We start from the raw sequence: 18,774 nt of genomic DNA on the forward strand, positions 1-18,774 counted from the left end.
ATAGTATTTTAATTGCATATTCATAAAATATTAGCGCTGCACAACACAGTGAATTGGTTAAGGGTCATCAATTATTTTTCAAGCTAAGATTAGAAAGATTCTCCATTTTATTACAGTGGAAAGTACAAAAAATCTCTTCAATCACAGTAAAGTTGAATTTACTTCTACAGATTACAAATGATTTACCGCAAGTGGTGACTGAATATAACAGATGAGTTCAATCGGGCGATGAGAGAAGAAGAACGCTCTCATGTAGCCTCTCAGGAATCGCAGTTATTCTCAGTGCAACAGTTCTGGTTTTTGCCTTAAGGAGCTGTGTAAACACCGTATGTCTGGAGGAGTCTGGCAGGTTAGTGGAAGACAGAGGAGAAGCGTGTTCTCTCCGTGATGAAATGTACAGCACCAGGATGGAATGACTCAGTCTGGACGAGGTAAGGCCGGCCGGTGTGTGTTCGGTGTGTTCGACCTCGGTCCGGGTCCGTGTCGGGTCAGTTTTCTCAGCAGTGTGTAGCAGTGAAGGGAGGGTCTGCGGCTGCAGCTCATCTCTAAGGCTTGATCTTGTAACGGAGGACGAGGTAAGTGGCGAGCCGCAGGATGAGGAAGAAGACGCCCAGGACGATGAAGTCGACGTAGAGCTTGGCGTCCTCCACGTCCAGCAGCTGCAGCACCTCTTCAGGCTGCTGGAACTTACAGGCCTTCCCCGGACACTCCAGCTCAGAGCGGTTCATCCCGTAGATGGACAGGATCACGCCTTCAAAGCCGTACCTGAGGAAGGAATGACACTGAGCTGTTACCAAACAGATTATAAATAAACTGATAGATTGAAGGATCGACTGATTGATTGATCAATAATGGATGCCTTATTAGGTCATATGTCTGCAACATGTGGCTTTGGAGCTACAGGTTCCCTCTGCAGTAGTTTTCTGAAGTTTTAACAAAATTATCCAAAACATTTACTTTTATTTCTATTTTATTTGAACGGCTGAGTCAAAAGGACTCATGTTTCTTGGCTGAAAAGATGCCAGGAAATGGCAAAAATGAAATGAGGAAAAAGGTAAAACCACAAGAAAAGGACACAAACCTAAAATTACGTGAATGAATGAAGAAAAAAGAGCAAAACTTTTCTTTTATAACAAGCCGAAAATACAAAAACTACAACATGCCAACATAAAAAAAAAAGAAAAATGCTGAAAAAAGGGGTTCAACTGTTAAAATTGTGTACAAAAAAGCTGGAAATGTAATGTTTACCATCCTGAAGAGTAAATGCAACTTCAGATCTAGAACAACATTTGAAATTATACGCGTTAAGTTCGTCTCATTTTCAAAGTTAAATGTCTTTAAGTAACTCCAACTGAATTTGATGGACGGCAAATTCTGGACAGACAGGCTGATCTAATGACAGCTCTGTGACAGAATGGAGGGATGAATCATTGGTGGACCGACAGATGACTGGATGGGCAGATAGATTAATAGATGGTTGTTAAATGAATGGACAGATTTTTATAGGGATTTAAAGGGTTTAAATTAATATCTTTTCTACTGGATGTGAAAACAGAGAGACAGTACAAAAGTATTTTCCAGTTCAGAGGGACACACCTGACGTAGGACACATAGGAGCTCCACTGGAGATACTTGGGGATGGTGTCAAAGTTGACGAAGAACCCGGAGAAGAGCAGCACTGGGATGGCTGTGACGGGTCCCACGAACGTGGCCACCTGCAGGAGAGCGGACACGACACGGTCTGCATTCTGAGGATTCAGATCATCTTCAGAACAAACAAATCGAGAAGAGAAACTGAACTGAAATCCGGAACTTTGATTTGATTTCAGTAAAGATGGAAGCACCTGTCGAGGTGGACTTAGACTTTGGTTGTGTATTTATTACTTGACATGTTGTGGAGCAGATTTCTCAGTGAACCGGGCAGCCTTGTACCTGTAGCGAGGTGGAGGCGGCGCCGACCAGCAGGCCCAGCGACTGGGCCACGAGGGCGGTGCAGATGGACAAAGCGATGAAGAGCAGGTAGCGGCTGGCCTCAGGTGGCTGCTCTGTCATCCAGTACACGATGCTGCAGTACATGATGGGGCAGATCACCTGCAAGGAAAGGCAGACCTTCTGACAGCTGTAGTGGAGCTCTGATCCATCATCTTCTGATTTCCCAGACACACAACACCCAACGCTGCACTGATTTCTCTAAACAGTTGAGTGACCGTGCTGCTGCTGACCTGGAATGGAATATCAGCCATGGTTTTGGCCAGGCAGTACGCCTTCAGGCTGTACCAGTAGTTCAGATGCTCCCTCAGAAACACTGACATCTCCAGAGGAACTGAACACAGAAGCACAAGTCACCACACACGAACAGACGGACGGAGGCGGAAATCACAGCACAGCCCGTCTCCGTCATACTCACAGGTCAACACCGTCGGCATGAGTGCCCCAAACATGAGGAAGAGCATAGAGAAGAAGAGAAATCCAGTGTTGTTAAAGACCCTGCTGGCATCATTGCCAATGTTGAGATAGAGCAAACCTATTAACACACCTATGGAGATGTGGCAAATCAGTCTGAGGTGGGTCAGAACCTAAGAACACAGCAGATGGAAGCATCAGAGACCAAACGTGATCAAACATCATTATTCCTTCACTTGACTGTCATTTCCATGGCAATGATTTCCAGTGAAAACACAATAACATGTAAACAAGGCCTGAATCACACAAGTTGATTAAAAATAATTCTATCAAATTAAAGTCCTTGAACTTTAATCTCCTCATAACAGCTTGAGCTCCCTCGCTTTGAGAACCCTGATGGAACTCCTGCTTTGATTGGGGAGCGTTTGGTGAACAGAGGTGGTCACCCACCTGGTCTCGACATATAGTGATGAAGGTTCTCTTGAAGAGGATACAGAACTGTGTCAGAGTGCTGGTGGCAAACGTATGACTCTCTATGTGCCCTCCATCCTGTAGGGACAAAACCAAGTCATGCAGCTTTCAGAGATTTGATAAAAGTTTAATGGGGCCTGCACTGAGGCAGCCGGCTGAACCTCACCATGGTGCACTTTGCCGTACAGACCGAGGAGCTGTTGGTGTCACACGGACTCTTCTTCTCCTCTAAAGCGCACATTCCACCTTGGACGGCTTCAAACAGCACCGGGTTCAGGTCTCCATACTCTCCTGAGGCCACTTCGATGACTGAACCAGAGGGAGACAGACTTAAGGGATGAGCTGGATGGATTTTGCGTGGAAGCGACGTGTGGTGGACGTACTGAAGTCGGCCGGGTTGTGGTAGGTGGGGCAGTACAGCCCCAGAGTCTTCAGGTAGGGGATGAGGTACGGAACCGAACCTTTGTAGATACACTGACCCTGACTGAGGATGTAGAGCTGTGGAGGAACAATGACACACAGCAGGAAATGTTTTCTTCAAACTGGCAACAGGACTTCCAATCCACACACACACTCACTCACACACACCTTGTCAAACATCTCGAAGAGTTTGGCACTGGGCTGGTGAATGGTGCAGATGATGGTTCGTCCTCCCAGAGCCAGAGAGCGCATTAGAGACACCACCTGGTAGCAGGACACACTGTCCAAGCCACTGGAAACACAGCGACCAGACCGACCAGTGAAGAAGACACACACAGGTCAAGGTGTTTCTGCAGAATCATCGTCATAAGAATGGAGCCACATTTGTAAATTCTGTTTCACGGTTATCCATATTAAAGAAGACTTTTTAATTCTGACCTGAAGCAGCGTCTTTCATCTTCCACCACAAATGAAAACAAAACTGCGTCTACAATTTAGAGTCCAACAAGCTGAAGAACCATTTCAGCTGCTGCAAATTTATCCACTGAATTCTTCAAGTTCTTTTAGCCAGTTTCAGTGTTTTTTTTCTTATTGTTTTTAATCAGTTTTGTGTGTTTTCCCTTCTTTGGAGCCTTCTAGCCATTGCAGCTGATTCCGTCTCACCTGGTGGGCTCATCGAAGAACATGACGGGCGGGTTGTTGACCAGCTCCAGGGCGATGGCCAGACGTTTGCACTGACCGCCAGACAGCGAGCTGGTGCGAGTGTGAGCGCAGTCCAGGAGCCCCAGAGCTGTCAGGATCTCATTGACCTGAATAGGAGGGGTAGAGAGGATCGAGGGGGTGTGCATCAGGCCGGCTTAGGGTCTGCAACATCTCTCTTACCAATATCCAGTATCCGGACCCAATACTGGATATTGGCATCGGCAGTTGTTATTTGTTCAGCTCACCAGCTCTTTCTTCACGTCCATGGGTTCATCCAGCTTCAGGTTGGCTGAAACCTGCAGTGAAGAGGACGAACGACGGAGGATGACCATGACGGTTATGATGCTGATGAAGAGGCTGAGGAGCAGCTCACCATCATGGCCTCCCGCGCTGTGAGGTGAGGCAGCAGCATGTCCTCCTGCATGATGTAGCAGGACATCTTCCTGAAGGTCCGCAGCTCCCTGGGCTTCCCGTTGACCAGGATCTGACCCTTCATCCCTGATTCCCTGAGGAGCAGGAGGGACATGTGGGTTAAACCGGAGCTCTTTAACCTGCAGCCACATTCGTTTATTTACACACCAAACTATGGTGGCGATTTTATTTAGGGGTGATTTTTGTGCTCTCACCTGTACCCAGCTAGAATGTTCATCAGAGTGGACTTGCCGGCCCCTGAGGGCCCCATGATCCCGATCAGCTCTCGACTGCAGAACCTTCCAGACAGGCACTTCAGCAAAGCTTTGAATCCTTGGAATGAAAAAAATAAAGACTGCATAAACATGTAGATTTGTACCTGAGCCTGGTTCTCCACATTGAAACCTGGTTCTGCAAGTTTCTTCCTGCTAAGAGGAAGTTTTGCTTTCCGTCGTCTCCTCTGTTGCTCATGTGGGAATGTTGGATAAGTATTTGGTGTTGAATCAACAAAATTGAATTGATTTGAGTTGCGTATAAAAACATAAGGGTAAATACCGTCTTGGACCACTAGATGTCACTGTAACACAAAAGAAAGCTGCTACTGTATCACAGAAAAATCTCGATCCTGTGTAAATGAAAGACGTCAACTGCCACTTCAACAGTTGATGCACCATCTGATAATCTACATCTGGTAGCAGCTTCACTTTTTTTGCATATTGCTGTTTCCCACATTCCCTCTGCTTTTATGCGGAGACTCTTGAGTCTGTACCGTCTGTGTCATAGCCGACACCGATAGTTTGGAACTGGTCCACACTGTAATTAGGAGAGGCTGGATGGAGGAAAACACTGTTGCACAACACACACAAAGGTTTTTACACAATGCAGCTGAAAGCTATCTGAAAGAAGCATTTTTCAAGTTTTTGTGCAGAGAATGAATAAACAAAAACCTGAATTCCTCAAAAAAGAAGAAAAGGGGACTCAATAGGTGTGACTGACCGAAGAGGTGTGTGTGTGTGTGTGTGTGTGTGTGTGTGTTCTTGTATTTCTATCCTTGTCGGGGCCAAATGTCCCCACAAGGATAGCAAAACGTGAAACGACGTGCCTTGTGGGGACCTTTTTCCGGTCCTAAGTAGGAGAAACAGTGTTTTCTTGACCATGTTGTTGTTACTGAAAAAAGTAAAAGTGCAAAAACATTTCTTTAGGGTTAGGCTTTGTTGTGGTGTGGGTTAGGGTTAGGGTAAGGGTCAGGGTTAGGGGCTAGACATGAATGGGAGTCAATGGACGGTCCCCACAAGGATAGAAATACAAGACTGCGCGTGTGTGTGTGTGTGTGTGTGTGTGTGTGTGTGTGTGTGTGTGTGTCACCTCTCCTCCTCCAGCAGGGCCCCTCCTGGATGGTGTAGGACACGTTGATGAACTCCAGGTCGACGGCCGAGCGTTTGGGGAGGTGTGAGAAGCGCTGAGCGTCGGTGATCTGGTTCTCCACCTTCTTGAGGTGGGTGAGCATGGAGGCGTCCTGACTGGCTCCGTTACACAACACGCCCTCCTCCATCGGGATGCTCACCGAGTCCAGCTCCAAGGCCTTGTTGTCCATCCCAGCTGTCTGACTGCAGGTGAACAGAAGAGATAACGAACACACTTCAACTCCTGAACTCCTCCACTGTCTGCTCAAACTTCGGTGGGCTTTTATTGCCTTGTTGGTACATTTAAAGGTAATTTCCCCAAAGTTGTCCATCCACACTAAGGAGGATCAAGGTCATATCTGTCCTGATGCAGATTGTTTACGCTCGTCCGTATCACGTGTTCATGGATAACTACATTTCTTTTCTCCCCATACTTTCTTTGGAAAGTCTGGAAGTTGGACAGAGTCAGACCAGCATTGTTTTATCTGAAAACTCTTGTGGACTGCTGGGAGGAACTCAGCCTCACCCTGACGGCTCTATCAAAGGTTTGAAACACTTAATAGTCCTTGACTGTCTAAGTTTAGCTAATGTATTTAAAATGTTTCAGCAGCTCAGGGATCTAATAGCAGTAGATAAGAGGCATGAGCAGAAGCAGGCATGTCTTCTGATTTCTGTTGTTCCACAGCTGCTGAATAACAGACATTGATGGTCGACTGATTGATGGTTATTATCAGCTCACCCAGTCAGCCTGCTGGAATAATTAATGGAAGTTTTGTCCACAACGATCTGACCAGTAAGACCATTACAACTTTTGTTTTTGTGGGTTTTTTTTAAATGAAATTTACAGTTAGTAGATTTTACCTGCTGCATTCGCTCTGGTTTTCATTCACTTTTTACCGTCTTTATTTATCGACCATTCGCCTTGTAAATATTAATTTATTTGACATTTGAATGTTCTAGTCTGTTAATATATCATTGTATTCTTAATTTTTCTTTTCTCCAGGTGCTTAACTACAACCTTCAACATCACTGACTTAAAGAATAAAGTGTTTTCTCTCTCTTCAGGTCATTCCACCTGTTTTTCCACTGCTTTATTCGAGCTTAGATGAGCAGGAGATGATCTTCTGTAAAGAATCAGACTTTGCAGTTAAAATAACCTGGACCATCAGCGAAACAGAGAGCCAGGCAGAGGGTCTTTTCTTGGGTTAAAGTGTGCTTCATGAGGGATTTCAGCCCCGGATCACCTGATGAAGCTTCTTCGGTGACGGTTCTTCATTAGCACGGCTTCAGTGGAAACGTATATACGTTTCCTGGGAAAGGATAGCTTAGGAGCTCCCAACGTCAGACGAAATCCACGTCCATTGTCCTGGCGGGACCCTAAGCGGCAAAACTATGTAGCCTCCCCTGTGATCGGGCGATTAATAATCATTGAAATGGAGATCCGTCAAATCTACTTTGTTCTGCGCAGACTACTGTAAAACGGTTCCCAACTCTAAGGTGGTACAGTAATTTGTCCTTTTGGAGACAGAAGTCTTGTTTAATCACTCATGGGGTCCTTAATCCTCCTGGGGATTAAAATCAACTTTCTTTTCCAGCCTTGATCTGCTGGGAGTGGGAGTGGGAGCCGCCCCCTACCCCGTCCCGTCCACAGTTTCGAGCTTGGGAAAAAAAAAAAAAAAAAATCTGCAGACTCAGGTCCACCGCCAAGCACCGAGCCGCGCTAATGTATGGGAATTAACTGGTCCCCCCCACTCCAAGACCACGACGTTTCACCGGCGAGATGCTGGGAGAAGCCAGAGGAAAGCCTCCTCTGGATGTCAAAACCTCCTGATGAGAAGGAAAGGAGACAGAAAGACGCTGCGTAAGGCGGCGTGTCACGAGACGACTGGGATCCAGAACGAACCTGCTGAACCGCCATCGCACCGCTTCAGATTATCTACTGTACCACTGGTTCAATGCCCCACATACAGCAGGATTATAAGCCCATTAAAATCAAATCCAGCGGCCAAGTCCACATCTGAACCTGGAAATCAAAGCGGGGAGATGAAGTTCTCCCACTTACCTGGTTGGACTGAAATGAACTCAGGAGAAAGGTCTCATGTTGAAATTCAGGATCCCACAGCTCTGAATAATCTGAGTCCAAATTAGACTTCAATACAAGAGAGTGAGTGAAACTAAGCAGCGAAAACTGCAGAAAACACTGTCTTTGTTTTGAAGAGCACGAATCAACATTGTTTTGTTTACAATCACATCGTCAGCCAGAATTAGTCGACCGGGTCTTTTGTTAATGAGAAAGGGCTAAAGAAGTAAAACATAAAGGCCCGTTCATACCGCCAAATGATTTCTGTGTTTTTGTGTCCAAATATAATTGAAAAACAATGGGGAACGTGCGTTCACCGGCAGTGAAAATCCCGACGGCACATCAGACGTGTTTTTGCAGCGCGTCGGGGCGTTCTGGCATTGGCGTTATGTTTTTGTGGTGCGTCACGTTTTTGCAGCCCACACTGAAGTTGGGAAATCTGAACTTTTGACGCGGTGTTTTTGCGGCAAACCAATCAGAGAGCGTCTCTAAGGTGACGTAGGTCAGGGAGTGGGGACCGGTGAAAGCGACACTCATCCTGGCGCAGCTCCTGGAGCGAACGGTGAAACTCACCAAACTCCGACCGTCTGGATAATATCATGCACCCAGGCACGGCGTACTGTCCGACGACGGCGTCGTTTGCTTTATTAAGCAAATACCACTCGCTCAACAGGGTTAGCCATGATGCTAAGCTAACACGGGAAATAAGGCTGGAAGCCCCTCCTTCCCACCACAAACTCGCCGCGTCAACGCGCCGCCTGTCCTCGGGGGCCTGGCGTTGTTCAGCCGGACCTCAAAATTGAACCGCGTTCAACTTCTCGCGTTTTTGCGTTTTTTGACACAAAAACGTGTTCAGTCTGAACGCGGCTTAAATTGTATGCGGAAAAACATAACCAGCTATTACCAGCTTCCGGTGGTTTCTAAGGTGGCTGAAAAATGGGTTGCAAAAATGGTCAATCAACATCGAAATATATGGGTCTTTGCTCCTTACATCCTTTGCAATTTGGGTTCCGCACCAATCACTCTACAGAGTTTGCAATTAGTTTATTTTTAGAAAAAATTAAAAGCAAACTAGACAACAACGCTTGTGTTGGTGCTGTATTCTTAGACCTCAAAAAGGCATTTGACACCGTCAATCATGAAATTTTATTGTCAAAATTAACACTTTTCAATTTTTCACCTGATGCTGTTCAATGGTTCAAATCTTATTTATCCTCTAGAAAACAGTTTGTTACGATTAATGGTGTCAAATCCCCTGCTCTGGATGTCCCTGTAGGAGTGCCGCAAGGGTCAATACTTGGTCCACTGTTGTTCTCCTTGTATATAAACGATCTGCCAAATACATGTGCTGAAGTGGACTTTCAAATGTATGCAGATAATGCAGTTGTCTTCACACATGCAAAAAGTCTTAATGAGGCTTCTTCCATCCTGACCTCGGCTATGGAGCAGATAAATCAATGGCTTTTTAAATCTTGCCTGTAGCTCAATAGTAAAAAAACGGTCTGCATGATGTTCTCCAAACAGTCTTTAAACACTACCCAGTCTGGTGTATTTTTAAGAGGTGAGGAACTAGAAATTGTTCCTCATTTTAAGTACTTAGGTGTGATTTTTGACTCAACACTCAGTTTTAAAAAACATGTCAAGAACCTATCAAACACAGTCAAGTTTAATCTACGAAATTTTAGACAGATTCGTCAATATATAACGCTTGGAGCCGCAAAAATGTTCTTACATTCAATGATTTTGTCACACATCGAATATTGTATCACATGCTGGTCGTTGACGAGTGTGGGTACTTCAAAATCGATAGAATCTCTTTATAAAAATTCATTAAAAGTTTTTGACAAAAAACCGAGATCCCACCATATCTGTGATGTTTTACAAAAGCACAACTTCCTGAGTTTAGAGAATTTTAAGCATTTCAAATCAGCATGTTTTGTGTATAAAGTGTTTCATGGACTGGCACCCCCTCCACTGTTGGACTATTTTACTGTAAAATAAAGACTGGTGCAAGGACACGTTCCACCTCTAGGGGCGACTGTGAGGTGCCATTCAGAAGAACTGCTTTTGGACAAAATGCTCTGTCTGTGAAGGCCAGTAAGATCTGGAACGGTCTCCCCCTCACTGTCAGAGAATGCTCCACTTTTCCTCTTTTCAGAGCTCAGCTCAAAGTGTGGCTTAAAGCAAACCAGTCTTGTAATCACTGATTCTATTTTTAACATGTTCTCTATTGTACTAATTGTGTTCCTTTTTTCTCATATCTGCCTAGGGACTACGGATGTAAATTAGCCTTGTGGCTATAATCCGGCATATTTACGCCTGTTTTGTTTTGGCAATGCAGATGTTTACTAATGTGCACTGTCCCTATCAAATAAATAATAAATAAAAATAAATAAAATATTATGAGGGAGTCCGCAGACATGAACCAAAACAATTGACAACAAGCAGACAAAATTCAAGTGACAAAGTTGAAATGTGTTATCTAATAGTGGTGCAACATATGGAAACTAAATGGTTTTCCCCTGAAACACTGTGGTGTAAACAGGGCCTGAGTACTACCTCTGTCAGAAGCTGCCAGCTTCAGACAACAGGTAACAGGCTTCAAGATCTGAAGCTGAACTTCTCCCTTTTGCCGGCAAGCTGCAACCTCGGAGTAAAACCTTCTCTCCTTATGTAACAGCAGAAAGACCCAATGTAAGGATTTGAAGCTCAGGTCTGAGGAAGTAGGTTAATACTGCTGCTCTTTGAAGGAATAAGAAGAAATTCAGCGAGGAGGCTTTGACAGCAAGAGAGGAAAGGTCTTAAAGCTCCTGTACATTCCTGCTGGGAGGCTTCCTAAGCTACAGAGGCGATCACACACCAGCTGAAGGGCCAATGAGGGAAGGAACCAGACCTCTATTCTACCATTTTTAATCAGATTAGCCCGCCAAATGTGTGAAAATCTCCTTTAAAGGACAAAACATGGACAGAGCACCTTGATAAAATAACTCATTTTAACTGCCAGTGTCTTTACTTCCAGTACAGTTCACTGTGTTTGAATTGATTTGTCAACAAATTGTCAACATTGTTTGAGGTGTGATCACTTAGTGCAGTGGTAATTAGTTAAAATTAAGGATCAACCAATATGGCTTTTTAGGGCCGATGCCGATTATGGGTACTTATTGAAACCGATAACCGATATGTCGAACCGATATTCATTTGCAGTAAAAATTAACATTTTGGCGTCAAAATTTAGCTGTGGGTTCGACATTGTTACAAAGCCCAGAGTAGTGACTTCAGGCAGAGAGACAGACGGCTGTGTATATGATCCAAAGAGCACGTTTTTAAATAAATTAATTTTATCGGCTATTGGTGGGGAAAAAAAAAGGCAGATGTCGATTTTTAGAAAAATGCCCAATATCGGCCGATATAATCGGCCAGGCCGATATTATGGGCCAGGCCGATAATTGGTCGATCCTTAGTTAAAATACACCTGAACTTTGCTTCTTCCACTGCTGAACGATGACAGGAGAAAATGTGATAACTAGGTCATGTGATTTGTGATCAATACCAACACTTGTTTTTAAGCTTTGATATTTACTCTCTCTCTTTCTCCCAGTTCACACCTGATAAAACGAGCTTTGGGATCTCACGGTCATCAACCTAGTGGGCGGGACTACAGCACTGAGGCCCCATCTGATTGGCTGATCAGAAAGCGACAGCGAGTGGCGGTATGTGAGAACGTGGTTGTGCAGAGCACGTCTGGTTGGGATCAAAGAAAGATTCAAGCCACATGAAGGACGGCGGCCTACTGCCAGTGATGCTAAACTCCACCCTGGATGCAGCAGATCACCCAGAGTCATCAGGAACAGATTCGACTTCCTTCAAGAACAGGAGGAGGTCGTCTGTATGGCGCCTGCTCAGCACTGCTGGTCCTACATGAACAGAGTGAGCGTTTACCCAGAATGCACTGGGGCAGCGCCAAAGGAGTTTGGTGTCCGGTTCCCTGCAGTGCTCCACATCACCGACTGGTCAGGAGAGGCAGACTGAAGACCCTGGATCATAACGGGAATCTAAAATCCAATGAAGTCAAGTCGGGAGTTCAGAAAATATGAGGAAGTGACAAGATTTTCTAAGAAACCCCTACGATCAAGAGAGAGTACAAGACTGAAGAAAACTTGGATAGATTCAAAAGAACGACGACGGAGCACACACTACTCTACCTGACTTTCACTTCCACTCAGTCTTGTTGGTCTAAATATCTGCCGCCCGACTTCCCATTTAAAAGAGGAACTGAGCGTGCAATCAATGACGACCTTGTCCCGCTATGTCTTCAATGTTGTAGTGTTTTCTGAATTTTGTGGTGTTAGTGGGGTTTTTTTTAATGCTTTGAACTTCCAGGCCACCGTAGAAAAGACTACTTGAACTTGTTTATACTATGAGTTGCTCTCATACTTACTATTTAATCCCTTTGATGTCAACTTTCACTAGATTGCATTTTAAAATGATTGCTTCTTTACATATCAATCATAACTCTGGTTTCAGCTTAAATGTTGAATCCACCCCCTACAGGAACCAGGGTTTGAAACCCGCCTAACAATCTGTATACCTGTTCTCCTCTGTTCTCTCATCTATCTCCTGAACCCAACTGGAACAGCAGAAAGTCTCCTCTGAGTCTGGTTTTGCAGGTTTCTTCCTGATAAAACAGTTGTTCATTTCCTCTGTCTTCTTGGTCATGTGGAATTGTTGAACTTTCTCTATTAAAGTACCTTGAAAAGACTGTGTTGAGCTACATAAATGAAATGAAATGAAAATTGAACGTTTTTCCTCTTTTATATGCATCAGATGGAATAATTTAAAATAACTGTTATTTCTCCTGTGTGCAGACATGAATAAATTACAAGCATAACCTCATAATTGATTCATATGCCACTAGTGAACATTTATCTGCTTTTTCATTTTAATTCCCCAAATTGTTTTCTTTTTAATTAATTTAATTTGCACATTGCATCATTTCAAATGCAGGTGGAAAACTAAATGAATAAACCAAACTGAACAATATTTGAACCAGGAGTTTGAAACCCAAATTAATGTATTCTAGTAACAATAATGCAGACTTTAGATTAAAATACTAAACACAGCTGGTGGTCCCGCTCCGGGGGGCCCTCAGCGGCAGAGAGAGACCCAGAGCCCCGGGGAGCGGCTCTTACCGTGACTGCTGAGGCGTTGCGGTCCCGCTCGGTGTTCTCCTCCCGGTCACCGTCCCCCGCGGTCTGCCGCGCTGCTCCGCGTCCACAGGGTCCCGCACACCGGGGCGGGGTTGCCAGGTCTGACTGCACTGCTTCCAGCCCAGGCATCAGATAAAACCCGCCCAACTCAGAGAAAAGCCAGCCCAGTCAAACACACCTCTCAGGGAACCGCCAAGTGGCATGCGTAATGTCACGTGCGTAAAATCTGAAATAATAGAACCATAAACGCACAAAAGTGCTACATAACCAAGAAAAAAAAAAAAAAAAGGAAATTGACATGACGGAATTTATTAACAACTCGATATAATGAACCAACTAGATTTAATAACCAAATGACTACACTTAATAAACCATTTACTAGCGTAACAAACAAACAAACAAACAAACAAATGTAATTTAAATTAACCATATAGCTGCAATTAATGAGTCAATGACTAAAAACAATGAACCAATACATTAAAGGTGCATTAAGGACTTTTACAACCTTAAAAATACTTATTTTCCACCATAAATATGTTACACATTTTTAATGACGTGTACAATGTGCCCTGACATATTCGTTACAAGTACCTCTAACAGCGCTAAATTGTCACTTGAAAGTTGCAGTGCTGGTTGGCACCAGCATTTTTTTGGGGAGAATTTGAAAGGAATGATGTAATGCGCTCTCTGCTCCTTGAGTTTTGTTTTGTCCGCCATTACTCCGCCAGATGCTTAGTGAGCAACAACTGAGCAGGATCTTCCAGAAAGTAAGAAAAGACTGGCTTCTAGCACTGCCACAACTCCAGCACAGACTCCACCAGGTAAAAGAAACTTAAATTGTACTTGAGCGCTTCTAAACGAGCAAGGAAGGAGTTCCCCTCTTCCGTGCACGTGAGCCACAGGGACGAGTTTTTTACTAAGCTGCATTACTCCCAAGGCCTGCAGGGGGCGCTGTTTCGCATAAAACATGCAAACTCCTTAAAGCTCGTGTCCGGAGTTTCCGTTCGTTTCCAATGTACATATCATTTTTCGACAGAGCTTAAATGTGTCAGTCTAGTTAGATACTATAATACAATATTAGCATAAAGCAATATAAACATTTATTTATGAGCCCCGCCTTCGTCTCATAGACCCCTATGCTATCCGAAAAAGCGCCAGTCAGCGTCAGCCAATAGATTGCGAGCTTCCGCATTCTCGTGCTGTCAATCAAAGTGTGCACGCAGCGTCGCAGCCAGAGAGCACGCGCACTCGCTTAGGCAGAGGTGAGTTAGCTCCGCAGCAGCCGGCCCGCTTAACTCGGATATATCCACTGTCTGCTGAACATCCACCGTAAACAGCTGAACATGTAGGATGCTGTAGGACTCAGAGGCTCTCATTTTCACCCGACAGATAATAGTGTGCACAATTAAGGGGGCGTGGCTTGGTCGCTCATGAAAGCAGAGGGAGGGCGGAACCTGAGACTTTGGATTAAAAAAACCCTCTCTCTTTCAAAACTCCGGACACGAGCTTTAATGCATCTTTAATTAATGAACGTCCACATTTACTCTACCAATACCTACATTTAATCAGACAAGGTGGAGCAGTGATTAGCGCTCTTGCAAGAAGAATGGGTTGAAATGCTGGCTCTGGGTCTTTCTGTGTGGAGTTTGCATGTTCTCCTCATGTATGCATGTGTTCTGTCTGGGTGACTCTAAATTGCCCCTTGGTGTTAGTGGTTGTTTGTCTCTATGTGTCGCCCCTGTGACAGACTGGCAAACGGTCCAGGGTGGACCCCGCCCTTGTTCATGAAGCTATATGGCTCAAAAGGACAAGTGGGTTAGAAAATGGATAGACTGATACATTTATTCAACCACTGTCTACATTTATTTCACCAATATCTACATGACATTTATTTCATTCTTTCAAAAATATGGTCCAAAAACGTCAGAAATGGAACTCAATTTCATCATTTCAAAAATAAAGAAATAAATAAAAAAAAGATCAACAGCTCAGTTGGTAGAACCTTTCAACCCTGAGGGGCCTGGTGGTTCAGGAGAAGAGCAGGATGGATGGATGGATGGATGGACCCCCCCTATCAGCAGGAAGGGTCACATGCAGGTCAGTCCGACTCCTCTGCTGTACAGAAATGTGGATTTCTTCCTTTAATATCTTAATGCCAAGAGACAGGTGAAGGCTTACCTTTATGTAACCCTCATCTCTACAGCCTGGCGGCAGTTTTCCCACCGCTTTGAAATCTGCTGTAAGCTCACTTTAAATCAACCTACACATTCAACCATGGTTAGATTTCTGATTAAAGACAAATGAAGATTCCTCATATTTTTCAAGTATTCAAAGTTTCTTCTGTTCGTGGAGAAAATTAACTGTAAACAATAACATGAACAAGCAACCTATTACTGGTGACTGTCAGCTATAAAATTACCAATTCATGACAGTCTGGAGGAAAATATTCTTGTCCATCTGCTCACTCAGGCAGAGAAGAACTATTTACTATGAATGTGACAAATCTCAAGCATTTTCAGAATGTGCTGTTTTCGACCGTTTACATGACGTTAGAGCCCGAGAATTTTCATAAAGTACCACCTTGGAAGCTATTTTTGAAAACGTTGCATTTCCAGTGGCCTTCAACACTGCTGTCATGTAAACAGACCCCAAAACAACAAACATTTAGCACTGAAATCATTGCCAAAATCAGGGCCTCAGACTCTCTGAGGTTACTCAAAATGCTTCGCTGTGACAAAAATAATATCTATTCCACAATTAAATGTACAACAAACAGTTTTTATTTATAGTTATATGTTTGAGACAGGTGAGGTTTAAAGGGTCTTATAGCTGACAGTTTGATAGTTGAGAGTCACTGTAATAGCCATTTGATTTGGATGTGTGTGTTCTCCCATTGTTCATGTTGATAGTGCTCTGTTCTCTGCAGGCGTGTGTGTGTGTGTGTGTGTGTGTGTGTGTGTGTGTGTGTGTGTGTGTGTGTGTGTGTGTGTGTGTGTGTGTGTGTGTGTGTGTGTGTGTGGTTTCATTAGAAAAACAATCAGCAGCACCAAGTCGTGGCTGAAAATGAAAACTACATTTATTGTAGTGTTTTTCCTGTTGACTGATCCTCCAGCGCATTTATTCATGGCTCGCTTGCAGTTAGACTGTTTTGCTGTAATTTCATATATAATTCAGAATTGTGGTGTATTTATTTTTCTTTTGAATTGGAGTTGCTGATGACAACGACTGACGGCAGGTCAAACCTTTCCATCTCTGGGAAACACATTTGAACACTGTCAAGCTGAGGAAGTCTCATGAAGCGAGCCAGAAGTTAGAGCCACACCTGTAGAAGACGTTTAGTTGGTTGAACAAGCATGGTTCAGCCCCTAGTTGGTTTAGAGATGATCTCAGTTTTTGACAGAGCTGAGTGGTTCGATATTTCCCGTTACTTAATGAAGAATCTAAGCTTTACAGATTCTAAAATGACTCGATTCAAAACTCTTTTGATTTGTATGTTTTTATTACATGTACTTGGTTTAAATCATCTTTAAACAGGTCCTCCTTCTTTCTCAAAGATAAATTGTTTCCATTTCATGGATTTCAGGAGTTTTCCAGAAGCAGAACACTCTTTCTTTGTGTTTGTACAGACCTGTGATGGTTCAGCCTCTTCAGCATCGTTCCTATGGCTCCACTGCTCCGACACATCCTCTCTGACTGGAACAGGAGACATTCCTCACAGTCTTTGAGGATGTGACAGACATGGGAACAGGCCAGGACTCGTTTTCAGATAACACACATCTCCAGAGACTGAATCCTCGGACACATGTGAGCGAGACGTGCTGAGACATGAGAACAACATACAAACATACACTGTTCTCCTTGTTCTTCCTGACACACTCCTGTCCATCATCCACCAGTGTCTGGATCCTGGAAATCCAGCTTCTTTCCTAAAACCAGTTCTCTGATCTATTTCTCTACCTGGGAAGTCGTTTTGAGAGAGCTGTGTTTCCAGTGACTTTGTGTAAAAAGGTCCACACTTCCTCTTTCATGTAATTTTGTAGCTTTTGGCTTTTGCTGCTGACGACACATTAAAGTAGAGTTGACGTGGCTGTAAAACTGCAGCGACACGTGTTGCAGCACTCTCCGCTCACTTCTTGAGTCATTTTCCACAACTCAGGCAGGTGGAACAGTGGAAAACATTATCAACATGTTTTTGAATCCAAGATCAACACCCACAGTACTGTGTCAACAGTGCTGAGATGAATAAAACCCGGGGAGTGTCCAGAGACATCCAGAGGTAAAGCTGCCACCATGACTCCACCTGCTCTCCTGTCTGCAGCTCTGCTGCTGCTGCTGCTTCCTCCGACTCTGACCGACGGTAAGATCCACACTCACTCCCTACCAGCACTCTGGTCTCTGCTCTATTTCCTGGGCTCTATCTTCCTGCAGATGGGCTGGTTCCCATTGAGGTGGTGGTGGAGAACAGATTGTTGGGCACGACTCCAGTGGTCCACACCAGCCATGTGAAGTATAGAGGAATCCTGCTGGGAGCTCTGCGGAGACTCATGGAGTCCAACATGGACTTCAAGTAAGATTCTGACATCAGCTGAAGCTCGATGGTCACGTTTGATTGGTGCCAATCTATCAATGTTTATTTGTATAGCACTCTACAGTAACCTGAAATAGCCTGGAGTGGTTTATAACTGTAAAAAAAAAACATAGCATGGAGCAACATCCAGAGAAACGGAATAAAAGTGGACGAAAACACAAAGGGAACCGAGCAACTCTGAAAATATAGAAACAGGAAAGACACGATAAGTCTGACTCTAAGCATTGAGGCAGGTCAGTCCAGGGCTCATATCTCCGCCTGGCCTGAACATGGAAGCACCTTGCTGTGTTCACAGAGTGAATATCTCTGGTAGGCGAGCTGAGCCAAGGCCATGCCCGCTTTGTTAAACAAACATTAAGAGCTGGAAATCTATTCTAAAACCAACTGGGCCCATATCTGGAAGAGTAAAAGCAGAAAAATGTATTTTCTGAACTTTTTAATTGAAGTTTCACATTTGTCAAATATGAAGATCTTAATAAGTATCATTTCAGTCTGTCTGTTCTGTCAGTAACAGAAGTCGACTGATCTCTTCCAACTCTGTCGGTCAGCAGTAACTCAATGTGACTCGTTCCAGGAGATGTTTAAGGTCCGTCAACCCTCAGTGATGAGTGGATCAGTGACTTCCTGTTCCGTCCCGCAGGTTCACCTACACCGAGGACCCAGACTATGGTCCTTACCTGGAGAGTGTGAACGGCTTGGCTGGAAACGATGAGGACCACACCTACTGGGAGCTGCTAGTGAAAAAACCAGATGGAACAACCGTGAGACCAGATGTTGGTGAGTCCATTGTGCCTATCTGTCCTTTATACATACTGACCGTCCTCTCAGTGACGAAGCACTTCCTGTGTGCAGGTATCGGATGTTACATTCCCAGTGAGAATGAACAGATCATCCTGAACTTCACCAGGTGGTGAAGACTCTTCAGCAGCAGGAATCTATGAGCTGTTTGATCATCACCATTAAACCTCTTTGGAAGCTCATCAAGCTGTGTCAGTGAGAAATGATGATTTCATTGTGACTGATCGGTGAAATTTAAAAGCCAATGCTTAAAAATTATCCACAAATTAAAATTTTCTCAATTCGGCTGAG

General features: G+C 44.2%; 1 protein-coding gene across 1 annotated transcript; it reads right to left on the bottom strand.

Annotated features, from left to right (window-relative positions):
- Positions 1-545: 545 nt before the first annotated feature.
- LOC115400048 (ATP-binding cassette sub-family G member 4-like) lies at positions 546-13,111 on the bottom strand. Its single transcript, XM_030107700.1, has 15 exons — positions 13,080-13,111; positions 5,773-6,014; positions 4,623-4,740; positions 4,370-4,502; positions 4,242-4,292; positions 3,958-4,103; positions 3,463-3,586; positions 3,258-3,372; positions 3,041-3,183; positions 2,854-2,952; positions 2,408-2,576; positions 2,223-2,323; positions 1,933-2,091; positions 1,597-1,715; positions 546-765 (listed from the first exon to the last, which is right to left on the bottom strand). Exons 2-15 carry the CDS (start codon positions 5,999-6,001, stop codon positions 546-548), a joined length of 1,926 nt encoding a protein of 641 aa, XP_029963560.1. The 5' UTR covers positions 6,002-6,014; positions 13,080-13,111.
- Positions 13,112-18,774: the final 5,663 nt, after the last annotated feature.

This window comes from Salarias fasciatus, chromosome 14, assembly GCF_902148845.1.
Source record: "Salarias fasciatus chromosome 14, fSalaFa1.1, whole genome shotgun sequence".
NCBI classification, from domain to species: domain Eukaryota; kingdom Metazoa; phylum Chordata; class Actinopteri; order Blenniiformes; family Blenniidae; genus Salarias; species Salarias fasciatus.

Coding starts and splice junctions, on each gene's coding strand:
- LOC115400048 (XM_030107700.1), bottom strand. CDS start 6,001: ATGGACAACAAGGCCTTGGAGCTGGACTCGGTGAGCATCCCGATGGAG. Junction 3,184..3,257: donor CCACAACCCGGCCGACTTCA/GTACGTCCACCA, acceptor CCTCTGGTTCAG/TCATCGAAGTGGCCTCAGGA. Junction 2,577..2,853: donor TCACTATATGTCGAGACCAG/GTGGGTGACCAC, acceptor CTGTGTTCTTAG/GTTCTGACCCACCTCAGACT.